This window comes from Salvia splendens, chromosome 19 (assembly GCF_004379255.2).
Source record: "Salvia splendens isolate huo1 chromosome 19, SspV2, whole genome shotgun sequence".
In the NCBI taxonomy this organism is placed as follows: Eukaryota; Viridiplantae; Streptophyta; class Magnoliopsida; order Lamiales; family Lamiaceae; genus Salvia; species Salvia splendens.
In genome coordinates, this window is record NC_056050.1 from 25928600 (window position 1) to 25945491 (window position 16892).

At 34.6% G+C, this 16892-nt stretch overlaps 1 protein-coding gene across 1 annotated transcript; it reads left to right on the forward strand.

Annotated features, from left to right (window-relative positions):
• Positions 1–1611: 1611 nt before the first annotated feature.
• LOC121778461 lies at positions 1612–3909 on the forward strand. The gene is made up of 2 exons (XM_042175816.1): positions 1612–2308; positions 2494–3909. Exons 1-2 carry the CDS (start codon positions 1612–1614, stop codon positions 3603–3605), a joined length of 1809 nt encoding a protein of 602 aa, XP_042031750.1. The 3' UTR covers positions 3606–3909.
• Positions 3910–16892: the final 12983 nt, after the last annotated feature.

Sequence of the window (16892 nt, forward strand, 5' to 3'; positions counted from 1 at the left end):
AAAATAATTTAAATTATTTTGCTGTTTAAATTTTACTATATGCGCATAAATAGGCTAGGCCCCAACTAAAGCTAATCTGCTATCTGAATCATTTCAAAATTATTATTTTTGCCACTTCGAGTTTTTTTTTCTGTTCAAATTCAAACCGATATATTGTCATTTAAACAGTGCTTTCGAAAGAAAAAGGGCACACCAAAAAAAAACTATTAAGAGTAAAATCATGATTAGGTAATATAATTGCTAAAAATATTTTTAAAATTGAAAGATAGAAATTTATAATTCTAATAGCTAACTAAGAATAGTGAGAAGCATCGGATGCCGAAAGATTTCAATATTTTGAAAAAGGTAGTAAACAATATGAATCTGAGACAATGAAATATGGGCTTGTAATTTTCATTCATTCTTTATCTTTATGCCTGAAATGGCCCACATAAATTTAATTTAATTTATGAATTTGGCTTGTTTAGTCATTCTATATATGCGATTCTTTATGTATTTTGTAAGAGTTGAATTTTGATAAATCATATATACATACTCCGTATTAAAGATTTGTTTTCCTTTGATTGTTTCTTCCGATATTCCATAAATAATCAATGAAACTTCAGTCCTATATACGTCGTCCTTTTTTATTTTATATTTTGTGTACTTACTCCCCCAGGCAAACAAACAATTGTAGTAGTATATTTTAAATATATATACTACTCCCTAAATATATATACTACTCCCTCAGTCTCACGTCTCAAGATGACCACAATCTTGAGTGACACGAGATTTTAGAAAATTTTGTTAGGTAGAATAAAGTAGAGAGGAAAAAGGTAGTTGAATATTTTAATGAGGAGATGTAGAGATGAGGTAATTTCCAAAATTGGAAAGTGGTAATTTTGATTGGGACAGATAAAAAAGGAAAGATAGTCATCTTGAATGAGACGGATGGAGTATTAAATAGGAGAACAAAAATTAGTTACTTTAATTTGATTTTATTTCGATTTCACTTTTTTCAAACGGTATATTGATCGTAGATGTGTAGATTTTAATGGGGTGACGAAGAAATTCACATATAGAAGATGGGCCTATTTACGAACAAGGTCATCAAAATTTATTTCAGCATTAATTAATTCCTTTTTCTATTTTTTAACTGTGATCGATGGTCATATAAAAATCAAACAACATTTATGTCGGTGTACCAAAGATAAAATATAAGGAAATACTAGAATGAGAAAAAATTATCAATTCGAATTAGGTAAATAATTTCTGTATTTATTTCATGCATTATGTTTATACGAAAATCAAATAAAAAATTTCATTCTTTTTTCCTTATATTTCATCTTCATAAATGGTCTTTGAATTACTATAATTCTGAAGTATCCTTCTTCCTTTTTTTATATCTTGTTTTGTAATTCCAAACGTGTAAGGAGGTAATTATTTTAGATGATATTCTTGCACAAAATGAAGCATATCATTCTTAACTTGTAAATGCTAGCAAGGTTATGCTTAAAGTAAAAAATAAATAATTCTTTTCTTGTTTAGAGTTTCATTCTTTCCATGTCGTAACACTATATAAATAAACCAAATATTAATGAGTTAATTAGCAAAATGATTCGGTATAAAAGAATGAGAAAATTTCACAGCAAGCACAAGATAGAAAACAATCTCGATCCCGACGAGGGGAATTCGAGGCTATGCAGCGCCTGCAAACTACCGATCTTCACGACTCCGTTCAAATCAACGGAGTCGGGAAGGGATTATATGCACGAGCAGTGCAGCAATCTGCCTATCAATTTAGATGGCAGCGATTTGCACCCTTCCTTGGAACCTCTCGAGAAGCAGCCTAATCTCGACGAAAGCAAATGCTCCAAATGCGACGCTGTTTGTGGGGATGTGATGTACCGTTGTCGCGACGCAGAGTGCGATTTCCAGCTCGACGTGACGTGCGCTTGGCCGGTCAAGATCCTGCACCGGAGCCACGACCACAGGCTGACTGTCAACCGCTGCTCCAGAGGCTTTTTCTGCAGTGCATGTGAGACCGAGCATCGGCCGGGTCTGTTGTGGGCCCAGCCGACGCCTTTGGTCTACGCATGCAGTGCATGTGATTTCTGGCTGCATCCGCACTGCGCTGCGTTGCCAAATGCAATCCAGCACAAGCGCCACCGCCATCCGCTCCTTCTCGATTACAGGGCCAGATCGACGTCGTGTCACTGTGAGATTTGTCAAGACATGGTCTTGAGTTGGGGGTTTTATTCCTGCACTGTGTGTGATTACCATCTCCATATCATATGCGCCGTCTCAGATGACCAGAGTTTCCAACCAGGTAATCAATTACTACCTTCGTCCCACTTCACATAATAAGAGTCACGTTTCACTATACGAGTATTTAATAAAAATATCTCTTTCTTTATTAATAACTTCATCCAAAACTATGTGAAAAGTAGTCATCATGAATGAGACTAGTAGAGTATGTTGTTTAATCCAAACGCGTCCTTAACTACACCACAGTTCTGCTCCGAGAAGCTATGCAAGAAAATCGAGTTCCAGAGTTGGTTCATCTTCCGGTACCTGACGAATACACAAGTATTCTACGACACATAGCAAAATGCACCACCTTCCCAAGTGATGACATAGTGCAACACCAACATCCACTAACCTTGCACCACGACTATCCCGTCTACAACGATGACGAGGAGATCGACAACGACGTTCACCGGCTCCCTAAGTGTGATGGGTGCGTACAATTCATCTCACCTCCATACTACACCTGCTCCCGATGCCCGAAACTCCTTCTCCATGATTGTTGCGTGCGTCTCCCGTGCGAGAGAGCGCTCCTCCCGCTCATGGGTTCCCTGGAAATAGGGTGGCTCAGCCGTCGCACAGGTTCGCTCATCGGCCTAAATAGTCGAAACGAGTCTTCCCATGGCATCTCAAAAACCCTGTGCTGCAATCGCCTTACCAACGGATTCACCTACTCCCACCTCGAAAAACACAGGGACATCATGTGCAGCTTCATGCCTGACTCGATCACGCACGCTGCCCACGCCAACACGCACGTGCTCCGCTCATACGTACACCCATTACAATATGAGGTAGCGACGTGCCGCTGCTGCAACGGATTTCTAAGGGACATATCCTACAACTGCACCACATGCCGCAATTTCAGCATACACGCTACGTGTGCGCGCCTGCCCGCCACCGTCCGCCACGTTTCCGACCCGCATCCCCTGCAGCTCGTCACGGCCCCACCTCCTCACGTGCAGCCGCAGACCATCTGCGACGCATGTGAGCAGGGCCTTGACAGCACGCAGTGGTACTACGGCTGCGCGGAGTGCGAGCAGGCATTCCACGTGGACTGCATACCCTGCTTAGATCACCTATCTTTGATCAAGTACGAGGCTGTTGAGGTTCATGTGGAGTATCATAAATGTCCACTCACTCTCGTCCGCGGACACATGGTCCGCGGCCGTCGGTGTGGCCGTTGTGGGGAAGGCTACCGTAATAGCCTGGCGTTCAACTGCTTTAAATGCCATTTTAGCATCCATGTTACTTGTTTCGAGACATTTTCTCTACTTTTCAAAGTGTCTAAGAAGACGAGGCTATCCTTGAAAAATCACTAGACAATTGTCGCAGGGCCATCATCATAGTACTATCTAATGAGTGTAAACATATATGTTAATTTCTGCTATAAAAGTATGTCTATTTAAATCATTTTGTGTGTATATGGGCGATCAAATCTGAACATACAATTTTTTATTTGAAATTTAATGATTCTATGTTGGACACATGTCAAGCACTAATAATTAGGTTTTGATAAATGATATTTGAAAATTTTTGTATTAATACTACCCCATTCGCACAATAACAGTTATATCTTGTGTACTTTCCACAATAAATGTCATATTTCATTTTTATCATAAATGGTAAATATGTCTTATATTCTAGCAATTTATTCCAATATCATTTTATTGTAAAATTAATACTATATATTAATGATATTCATAGTCCATTTACTTTTTCAACCCGTTTTTCCTTATACTTCTTAAAATCCACTCTTATTGTAGGACGGAGATAAGTATATTTTTTTGGTTTAATCATTCTACAAATTTTATTTCATTGTGTTTGTGTATTAATTATACATTTTATTTCATTCGATTATATTATACTTTTTTATATTAGGTCCTTATATTAATTCAGATTGATTTAAGAGGCTATTTGATTGGATATTTGTGAAACTGATTTTAGAATTTAATTAATGTTTTTATGCTAATTTTTTATATATTTATTTTAAAATGAATTCAGTTGCAATATCGACTTGAAAATATTAGAAAAATGAAAAAAATTATAAGTTGGTAACATGCAATATGAATAAAATTTTCATATTTACAAAAATCCATGAATGGATATTGCAATTGAATTAATTTCTAAATGAATAGGAGAAAAAAACAAATTTAAGTAACAAAAACATAATTTAATTAAATTATGAAGATTGATAAATAAAGATCCACCCAAATAAAAAAAACTATAAAACCTCTTAATTAAAAATGCACTAATATAAGAACTTAATGAACCTAAAACTTGTAAAATGACTTGATGAAAAAATAAAATATATTAATAAAAGGATATGATGAAACAAAAAATTGTGTAAACAACTAATTAAATATGTATTAATACAATGACCTCTAAATCACTAAATGTATTTTGACTAAATAATTTTTCAACTAAATAATTCATAAGAGTATCATATTATCATTGCATACATCACAATGATTAATGCATGAGATTTTAGAAATAGCTGAAGCTGATCAGGTTAAGTGAATCTGAGACACTGAAATATTGGCTTGTAATTTTCACTCTTTCTCTATACCTAAAGTGGCCATTCCTTAATTATTACATACTCCATCCGTTTCATAAACGGAGTATGCACAATCTTTGCTTTTTAGTTTGCTAATATAAAATGCATTCATTGTAATTTTTTTTGAATATATGTTTATATAAAAAAAAACTAGAGACTGATAAATGTTTGTCACAAAAATAATTTATTGTATAGGTTAAGGGTGTTTCCCTTAACAAGCATCGGCGGCGAGTTTCGCTCGGCGGTGGAGATAAATTTCCGGCAGCCAACAGGCTCGGCGGACAATGGCAGAGTTTCTGTGCGCGGGAGTCGCTCCCGTCGGGCAGATAACTCGGCCGCTGATAGAATACTCCGGTGTCCAATTAGGATCGGCGGAGGGAATCCAAAATTAAGATTGGAAAACACACGATATCTTTGGTGGGGAAAATATTTAATTAATTGATTGAATGAATCAAAAGATAACAATCTATCCTATTTATAATACTAGAACTACTACCCTATTTATAATACTAGAACTACTACCCTAACTTATCGAACAAGATAACAATATATGGAAAAATACGGTGAATCAAAAGATACTTAATAATTGAGATTTCCTAAGGTATGGGGATCGTATCAGTATATAACGTTTTCATAATTTGAAATATGTAGATTTTATTGGCGTTAGGTAACACTTGCATGATCGCATTTAAATATGACTAATATCTCACTCGTGCATAGCACGGCACATTATATTTTCTTTCTTGTGATGTCACATTTCATTTTTACCTACAGCTATTACCTAGATGCAGTTTATTACTCAATAGGAAGTTACCATATATTGTGGTATATATAATTCTGCAGACTCTTCATCGTTCCATGTATAATACTTTTACCCATTCATCTTTTACCTACAGCTATTACTTTCTTTATTATGCATTTTATTGCTATCCTCTTAGTTTGTGTGAACAAAATTGTGAATAAAGATCACCTAAAACATCTACTATACTAACGCCATCTCCAATCATCTCCAACCATTTGCACAACATGCCGCAATTTCAGGTTACACGCCAATTGTACACGGCTTCCGGCCACTGTCCGCCACGTGTACAACCTGCATCCCCTGGAGCTCGTCACGGCCCCACCTTCTTACGTGCAGACGCAGATGGAACCTTGTGCGGATTGCGAGCAGGCGTTCCATGTGGACTGCGTGTCGTGCTTAGATCAGCTATCTTTGATCAAGTACGAGATTGTGGTGGCGTATCATAAATGCCCACTCACTCTCGTTCGCGGACACATGGTTCGCGGCCGTCGGTGTGGCCATTGTGGGGAAGGCTACCGAGAGTGTCGTCTGGCGCTTGAGTGCTTTAAATGCTATTTTAGCATTCATGTTTATTGTTTATTGTGATCTTCTCAACTTTTCAACCGGCCTAAGTAGGGATGTCAGTTCAACCCGAACCCGATGAGCTGACCCACTTATTTTTATATCCATTTCTATATTTGAGACGTTTCTTTTTGGTATGGAGTTTAAGAATAGTATGTTAAGTGGATGGTAAATAAAGTAAGAGAAAATAAAGTAAGATAGATGAAAAGAGATAAACCATTAAATCTATAGTAAGAGGTCAAAACTTGTTTCCATTTTAAACTAGTACAACTTGTTTTTTACTTATAAAATCTCTCTGTTTTCATTTGTTTCATATTCAAACTTAAATTACAAAATATGTTAGAAAGTTTATGAACTCTATTGAAAGTGAGAGACCTCATCCATTTGCACTAGAGTGACATAGTTGTGCTAAATAGGGCAAAATATGTCTCATAAATTTGTCAGCTTTGAATAAGAATCCGTCGTTGAAAATTGACATCAATTTTCAAGTTTGTAATTTTTATGAAAATACTAGAGTTAGTCTGAATGTTATGAAAACCAATATCTTATGATTAAATTGGTTAGAAATTTGAACTAATTGGTGTCTCTGCTTTATTGGCCCAATTTCGGAGGCCCAATTTTCTGGATACTAAACTATCCCTTTATTCAAACCTACATATTTAGTATTTCATTTTTTCAGATGTTATTATTTAAAATTACTTTATTTTATATAATATCGTATCATTCGCGTATCGTTTTCATTTAAAATAATATCTAATGTAACGAATAATATTTACTCCTAGTATATTTATCCTTTTTCGTGATATAATCATATAGGATTCCATACTCTTATAATATACTACAACTACTATATAATTTCCAAAAAGTTTAGAACCAATATAACTACAATAATTTCCCTTTTGAATCACGACACGATAAATTACCTTTTTCGTTTTGGAGAGGGTGAGAAACTACCAAGAAATGTTGTGATAAAAGTTTCGTAGAAATTAATACTCCTAGGTAACTACAAGTTCACAAAATTTCATCATCTAATTTTGTCCTGTGTGACATCTTATTTTCTTTGTTTGCGAGTTTCCTAATCAATTTCATTATAATAATTTTTTCTTACTTTATCAAATTTAAAAAAAAGAAAGAAACAAAGTTGTCAAAATATTCATATCACAATCTTACCTACTTTAGATGGTTAAAGTACTACTTTTCTATTATATTTATGTACATAATTATTTATAAGTTGACGATTCTAATATGTTGCAACTGTCACCAATTAGAGTGTTGGCTGAACCTAAGGAAGACACCACTAATTTCATGTAACACACTATATACTTTTCTATGTTGCGAATAACTTTCTAGAAAAATACTATTCAAGGAATTTTTATTTTTATTTGCATTGTGTTTTTTATACATAAAGTGAAGTAACAACTTGTTTCTCAAAGTTGTTCTCAAAATAAAATACCTTAATTATTAAAAAAAAAACGGGAGTGCTACTAAATTATTCTAGTATATTTTTATACTAAAGAGAGCCAATAATATTTTCTAATCTAAGTTTGATAATATTTTCTTATTTTTCACCTCTTGAAAGTAACCAAATGATTTTCAATTTATCCGTATAGTCATAGTAACTCAAATCTTCAGCTTATTGATTAAACGGAAATTGTCTTAGCAACTAAGCTATACTTAATCATAAATCTTAGTAGCCCATTTTAGAAAAACATGTAAGATTAGAGATGCAAACACAAACTTATAAAAGTTTCATTATTTTACATCACCAACACTCCCATGTGACATTGATATTTTCATTAAGACAAGATTTGGTATGAGAAATCTATGCAACCACTTATAACTAGTACAACAAGTCATCATGTCTACATCTCTAAACCTAACAATAATAGTACATGTTTTATTTATTTTTTGTAACAATATTTAAAAATCACAAATGGCGTTTGAGTAATATATTGGGTGCCTTTATTTGATAATTCATGGTTAGACGTAGCAACACATCACTAATACACAATGCACTTAATTACAACATTGACCAAATTATAGAATATACTCCCACTTAGAGAAAAAAATGTCAAAAATTGCTTGAGTCGATTTTCTAATTACAATTTGTGTGTTTATTCCATACAGTTTTGTAATACAGGTGGCTTGCATGTTGCAACTATATATATATTGAAAAATACTAAAAGTTAGAAGATCTAGTAAGTGATTATTCGATCAAAGATTGCTTATTCAAATAAGGATTAATTCTTACTTTCCTTTATAATTGTGCTATGATAAAATATTCTTTTCTTTTGTGATTCTGGAGAATAAAATAGGCACCTGATCAAAGTTGGATGCTCAACCTAAATTTTAGCTTTTAAATATGTCAAAAAATTCATATTACTATAAGTTATGCAAATATGACAATTAATTCAATATTTTATTATAAATATATAAATCGAAATAAAGAACACTAAACGTGCGTCAAACGAGAGTGGTGCTCATATAGAGCTCGCATAAGGTATGTAGCTTATCATTCCTCAATATAAGCATGTTTTCCCCATTAATATTGTTTTCAGAATAATATAATTCTCTTAATTTAATTAGTACTATTACTTGATATTGTTTTCCATCGAGTCAAACTATAAAATAAGATTGAACTAATAACTTGTTACACGTTTTGTCAATATACATATATAACAATGGAAGTGTAGTATATGTATATGTCTCCACTTTCTTGAAAGCGAAGCAATGAACAATCAATGTTAAATGTTTGAACATATGTGAACCAAAGAAAAAAGTCTTATTTCCTCATCCCAAACGTTGCTACACAAAAAAGAGTCAATATCACTATTTATGAGGAGAAGCCATTATTAAGATAGAAAAAACGTTTTCTCTCAAGAAAGAGAGATATTTAACTTTATGTAATTCAATTATTTAACTTTTGTTCAATAAGTAAGGAATTTTGATGGTGAATAGTTTTGTGTGAAATGGTTGTATAGTAAAGCTGACTTTGGAATAATTTACGCCAGAAAGAAATGTTAAATCAAAAGTGGAAATAATGTTGGTCTCGTGGAAGTAATTATTGTGTTTTGAAGCCTAAAAACTTTTACTTTAATAAACCATCCTTTTTCTAGTTGACATACTCAACTTGTTTGATGATCCATGTATTATTGTATTCTCTTTAATTTTAGTTTATCATATAATTACTTAATTGACAAGGTATTAGATGAAATGTCTTTTATATTTAAATATTACACGTCTTTATTAAGTTTATCACTTAGTCATGTATTTTTAATAAATAAATAGTACTCCATTCGTTACGCGGTACAAGGCTGATTGGATGAGAATCTGTTATTGTAATTTGTCAAAAGTAAAATTTGAACACATCAATTCATATATGTTCATACATCATACAAAAACAATCATGGGCAAAATCCACATCTTATAATATGTGATTTTTATAACTTAATCGTGTCTCACATACCCCATTTTAATTCTATTTGATATTTCAATAGAATAAATGGTTCTTAGTAATTAAGAAGGTTGTGAAAAAGACAATAATAAGTACAATAGTAATTAAAGATATAAATATATGAAATATCTATGGAATGCATGATCATCATGCATCCAAAACCACACACATGTGTGAACATGAAGATTCCCTATATGGTGTGACAAAAGCAAACAAGTGGCATCAAATAATTCTATCACATTATATGTATATGGTTTGAGATTCAATAAACGTGTATTTCAAGACACACACTCATTATCTATGTGTTTTGCTTAAATATAACCATCAAGAAATGTGCATATGGCTAATATACAAGATGAGACCATAACTTGACATATACTACAACACATCAAAATGAAATATCCACAAATTATGTCTTGAATTTTCTTTTTCGTTGAGTTTATCTTCAATACCTTCTGTAGTAAAAAAATTTTATGAATAGAAATAAGCACCCTCTTAGAGTCATTTCACAATTTATATTTTTAATTTATCCTTAATTTGTAAGGCCATTTATGAATCTAGCTGAGAACTGACACATACTCCCTCCGTTAATTAAGACGTTTATTTTTAGCACGGAGTTTAATAATGATAATAATAATAATAATTATTATTATTATTATATACTCCTTCCGTCCCGTCATAAGCGAACCTCTCTTTTGGGTACGAAATTTAAGGAACTAATATTTAAAGAGTTAAAATAGAGAGAGCATCAGCAAACTAAACTATGAAAGTGGAAAGAGTAAATAATGAAAAGAATAAAGTATTAAAATATTAAAGAAAAATGACTCACTTATATTGAAATATTAAATAAAGAAAAATGACTCACTATAATACGAAAAAAAATCACTCGAATTTATCTCAGTAAAAAATATGAGAATATAGTCTTTCAAAGACTAAAAGGAAGTCTTATGGAAAAAGAACACTAACTAGTGGACGAGAAAGGAAAATATGAAATTAGTGAATTGTCTAATCAGATAATACATCAAAAAATAGTGTGTAATTCACATTGATTCTTCGAGGCCTGCTTCGATATAGAAATTTTCAACAAACATTTTGATTAATATGTAGATTTAGTTTTTGTGAAACTATGTACATAGAAAGTTGAATGTGGACCCCAACGTTGTATAATTCACAAAATAAGGTATCGTCGTTTCGTGATGTATAATAATTGATGTTGTTTAAGAGGGGGAATGGCAAAAGCAAAGAATTTAATTGTGGTTGTAATTATATATCTTGTCAAAGTTTGTTACTATATTTTATTTGAATTTTCAGATTATTTTGTGGAGTTGGCTAAAATCTCTTTAAATTATTAATTGGTAGGGGCAACGAGATAATTATTAGATGTACAAATAGAGGAATTTATCACTTGGGATAATAAAATAAATGGTTTACCTACCAATAAACGGTGCATTATTAATTTACTTGCCACCGAATTTCATATGATATTTTCAAGTTTTGTGGATCTTATTTTACTAAGTGAATATTGATGAAGAGGATTACAAAAACGACCATACCAATCTCACTACTAAACACACAAATCTTTCTGCTAAAACATGCCACCGATTCTTTATACAAACCAACTTAAATGTGTAAACACTGAACAAAAATAAACTCAAATCTACATGCTTATACATAAACACAACACGTTATAACATCAAAGCTTTTGTATTCAAGCATTTAGGTAATAAGAGAATTTGTCGTGTGTTCAAAGGCAAATGTAAGCGATATAGGTGTTCAACTTAGTATGAAAAAGATAGAATTGCAGATGACATCTCGAATATACTAAATTTAATAAAGTTTTATGACCCGCACATATTTTAATCTCATGAAACGTGAGTCCTATCTTATACTCCATTCGTCCACAAAAGATAGACAGTTTTACTATTATGGATCGTTTTTCAAAATTAAACCATTTCTAAAAATAAAAAGTTTTAAATCAATAGTGATTGTACATATCATTTTAAATATTAACCCCACAATCTACTAAGGTATTAATACTATTTTTACTATATTTTTCCTTTTTTTAGTTTACTAAGTACTATCAATTAAAACTTAAGCCTTTTATAACTTTTTCTATTTTTTTTATGGACGGATAATTAGCCGGAGGAAATGGAGTACTACCACAACTCCACAAGGAAACCTCCCATTATTAATACTCCCTCCGTCCCGCACTACTCGCACATTTCTTTTTGGGCACGGAGATTAAGGAATGAGTGATAGAAAAGGTCAACAATTACGGCTGTAGGTATAAATTGTTACTAAAAATAGAAAGAGTGCAAATAACTTGGGACGCCCAGAAAGGAAATAAGTGCAAGTAGTGCGGGACGGAGGGAGTATTAATTTAGAGCATCCGCAATGGGCGGACGATGGCACGCCCGATGGCGCGCATCGTCCGCGCCATGCATCGTCCGCACCCATTGCGGGTGCGTGCCATAGGGCGCGGACGATAGTCGCGCCCTATACTTCGGTCGCGGAGGATAGCGCGGACGATGGCCATCGTCCGCCCCATTGCGGCTGTCGCGGACGATAGTCATCGTCCGCGCCATCGTCCGCCCCATTGTGGAGGTCGCGGACGATGGCACGCGGTTTTGATTTTCTATTTAAATCTCGTTTCTCATTCAGTTGTGCATACGAACATATCGACTATCTCTTTACATATTCTCTCTCTACATCCACACCAAAATGAAGTGTGGGCTCTTAACCGCCGTCGCTGAGTTTGCGTTTTTTTTTAATTCGCATTGTAATGTATTAATTTTTATTAAATGAAATGAAGTTTATGAAATTCGTATTTTAATGTATTACTTTTTTAAAATTCGTATGGATTTTGTAAATATTAAAAAATGATGACGTGGCGCGCTATAGGGGGCGCCTTAGGGCGCCCCACTGCAGGTGGAAAGATGGGAGGATAAAACTGCTGACGTGGCACGCCTTAGGGCGCCCCATTGCTAATGCCCTTGCATAAAAAGTATCAATAGTAAAAATATAGTATATGACGTTGGAGCAATCACATGGGAAGTGGGCCGGCGTGTTTCCTGGGCCAAACCACCGAGGTTGTACAGGCCCGCTTTATGGAGGTACCTTCGCGGTAACGGTAACTGGCATTGTCAGCATCGTACCACGTGGACAGTGTATTGCACCCACACACCATACTGCGTTGCATTGATTCTAGTCACGTGACTCAGCGGTTAAACGGCCACTATTATTTGTGTACAATGCTATCTTTGTTTTAATCCTCTGCCCCGCACCTCTCCGCCACTACGCTGCGCCACTTACTTAGATTTCGCCACTATTATTAGGCGAAATCGTATTGTATCGTGTTTTCCAACTTCCAAGGACTAAATGTATGTGATTTACTAGGTATGTAAGCAATGATATTAAAAGGAATTTTGAATTTGATAATCTCTTCCAATTTCCAATAATTTTATAGCAAATCACAATCTCTATGCAACATTTATAGAATAGAAGAAAATATAGAAAGAAAAAAATAATTATAGTATTATTATGCAGAATTGAACCATCTTGTTAAAAATGATAAATGGAAAAGAATTGATTTTGGTGGAGCGCTGTTATAGACAGATATGAGTATTGATCTTAGACGGAGAAAAATATTTTTTGAGGCACTTCTGCTTATATAACAAAATGATACATTAAATGGGAAATCTAATGTTTGTTAAATTTATATTAACTCCGTTCAATGCGAAATCGTCACTGATCGTGGAGGGGTATAATGAAATATTTAGATTGATGAATTGCCAGCCAAATTTAAAGTAGTAGAAAAAATAGACGTAAAATTTTGTGATGTACCAAAATTTATTTAATGATGCTATCAGCTAGTCTTTTTATTTATAATTTCCTAACTTCACCATCTATATCCATTATTAGATAGATATGCATTAAATAAATTAATAATTTAGTGTGAGCGTGACTTAATAGGGCAGCGGGATGTAACACGCATCCTACTATTTTTTATTTATTTATCATAAGTTGATTATTCGAAATCATTCCAATTCTAGTGCAAATAGTAGTTGGTCCATCAATTATAAAGTTTTACTAATACCGGTTGTAGAAATTCAAAATTATTACACATTTTAGTCTTTAATTTTATAAAAACCTTCACCCCATAATTTCACTCAAAATAATGGAGCACTGTTTTTTTTTTTTTTGAAGAAGCGTGAAAAAGTTTGAATCATATAAAAATAGAATAAGATGATATAATATGACTTGATTAATACTACAAATTAGTGATTTTAGAGTTTGGATTTTTCTTAATGTGGGCCATATTTAAAGAAAAATAGTAACTACGATTTTTTAAAAGTTTTTACCATTTGTACGATACAAAATTCGTTAGACGTGACGCACTTGTTAAGAGCATCTCCAAAATGGAGGCTAGCGGACCAGCTAGCCGATTCCAGGCGCTGGCCGGTCTGCTAGCCGATCCATTGTAGGCAGCGAGCCGAATTTTTGAGCGCTGGCCGATGCGCTCGCCCGATCGGCTGGCCGCCATTGTGGCGGGCGATCGGCCATCACTTTTTTTTTAAAAATTTCGAAACACTATATATACGCGATTTGCACGTCATTTTCATTCGCACCGCTTGTTTTAACGAGTTTTCTCCCTCACTTAATTTCTGTACAAGAGCAATAAAGCAAAATGGAGAACAACAACGAGTCCACTCTAGTGACGAGCGGGTCTCAAACTCCCACGGTACCCGTGGGAGGTGGATGGGGTCCGATGGCCGGGTACTACAACATGTACCCTTGGCAGCAGATGATGCCCGGGATGGCAGGGGATGCAGGGCGGGCAGGGAGTACCCGGGATGCAGATGATGTCGGGGTGGCAGCCGGGGATGCAGGGGACGCCGGGGGGGACAATGTCTATCGCCCCAGTCTTGAATTTTTTACTGCTTCTTTGCACACATTGACCCTATCGGAGACGCAATTCACTGGGTGTTAGACTTTCTCCTTAGAGGAGTTGAGGATAGATCTCGATGATGCGGACACTCCCGTTCAAACGGGGGGAGTAGGGTGGGACCGGGGCACACCAAAGAAGAAGAAGGGTAAGGGGAATGGCAAAAGGGTGGTCGGCGAGTCGTCGCAGCCGGCTGATGACGACAGCCCGGCACGGAGGAAGTGGACGGATGCGGAGAACGTCGCGCTGTCCAAGGCTTGGGTGAGTGTTTGCGATGATCCCATCCATATCAGAGGATCGTCAACTTGTGGGCTAAAATATCAGCAGCCTACAAGGCATTTTGCCCGGAGGGGATGCCACACAGCGGGGAGGAATGTCGGAAGGGGTGGGACCGAATCAGGGCTACAATCTTCCGATGTTCAGGAGTTCCCGTCTCCTCCATCGTTTACTCGCCGCACTCGCCCGGTTGGTCAAAGGCGGGCGCAATGGGTAGCGAGGGAGGTCGCCCAGGGTCCCAGGAGGTCCAGTCGGCATCCCCCCTGTTGGCAAGTCGCCAACCGAGCTCGCCTTCTTCGCGCGTCAACAAACTCGGGCTCAGATGCACAAGATCTTAGCTGAATGGAGGGCGGCGATGCACAAGATCTTAGCTGAATGGAGGGCTCAGATGCTCAGAAGCACAAGATCTTTGTTTTTTATAATTTTATTTATTGTGACTATCCTATTGCTTGTCTAGTTGCTTGTCCTGATGATGTGGCATGAGGAGTTTGTGGTTGGCCTATGACTAGCCTATTTCCATTGAAGATGCTCTAAATGTGACAAGCTCTTGCCGTAACGTTGAATGAATTTAATATTTATAAAATTAAATACAATAGAGTTATCTAGATGCTTTAAGAGTTGTACTATTTGGACCATTATTAAGGCACGCCATTGTTGTACCATGTACGGTGGAATTATTGGACTAACCGCCTTGCAAATTGCTGTCTTTATTATTCTTTCTTATTGAATAACCAAACTGCATACTTATAAATCAAGGTTGGGGTCGTCCCATCTACTAGAGTGTTCTAGTATTACTTAAAAGTGTTATCTAAATATTATATTTGAGATTGAAATATCAACAAAATTATGTGTTGACATTTAAAATTTATCGTATTAATATTTTTTAATACATTGCGTTAATAAGTTAACAGAATTAACAATTAATGACCCCCTAGATATATAAATATAAATAAAGGTCCCATCACAATAAACTTAAATACTCAAACAAGACTTAGAAATTAACTAATCTATCAATAAAATAAACTTAAATACTCAAACAAGACTTAGAAATTAACTAATCTATCAATAAATAGCACACGTACTCACGCACGTATCTACCTAGGCAACGTGTAAGTATATACTATAGGAACCACTTAAATAAATATATTAATTTTATAATAAATTATAAATAAAATAAATTAATAAAATGTAAAGTTTACTTAATATTTATATAGTAAAAGAAACGGTCGCTTATAATTATGGATTGATCGAAATGGCAAATCGGACTACCGAGGAGAGGAGAGGAGAGCATTATATGGAATATTAATATATACATAGATTAATGTAAGAATTAGTAAAAAATACTGAGTACTAGTACTTTGTAAGTATTTATTCATAACTTTTGAATACTTAGATTGTTGTTTATTTCTTTTGTAATTTTTATTATTTATATTCATTTTTAGTTATATTCATTATGAAGGAATTTTGTCTATTTACATAAAACATGGTATATTACACGTTTTACTTTCAATAAGATGTCGTCTATTTACATAAAATATGATATATTTATACAATTAAGTTTAATAAAACATGACTAATTATTACTCCCTCCGTCCGCCATTAATAGTCTCATTTCTTGGCGGCATGTGTTTTAAGAAATGTTAAGAAAAATGGGTGAAAAAAAGTTAGTGGAATAGAGGTCTCACTTGTGTATATTAGTTTTAAATAAAATGTGAGTGTGATGAGTTAGCTGAAGGTGAGACTTTATTACCATTTGTGGTAAAAGTGAACCGGGACTCCTATTCGAAGACGGACTAAAATGGAAAAACGGGACTCATATTCACGGACGGAGGGAGTATATGATAATCCATATAGGATTAAGTTGTGAGATTATTTTATTGAGATATAGCTATAACTAATTTTTGCATGATTATTCATCTAGTTTTAAGTTATGAGATCCAACTATTTTAGAATAATTATGTATTTAATCATGAGATATAATTTTATAACCTCAACCATCCCTAAATATATGGGA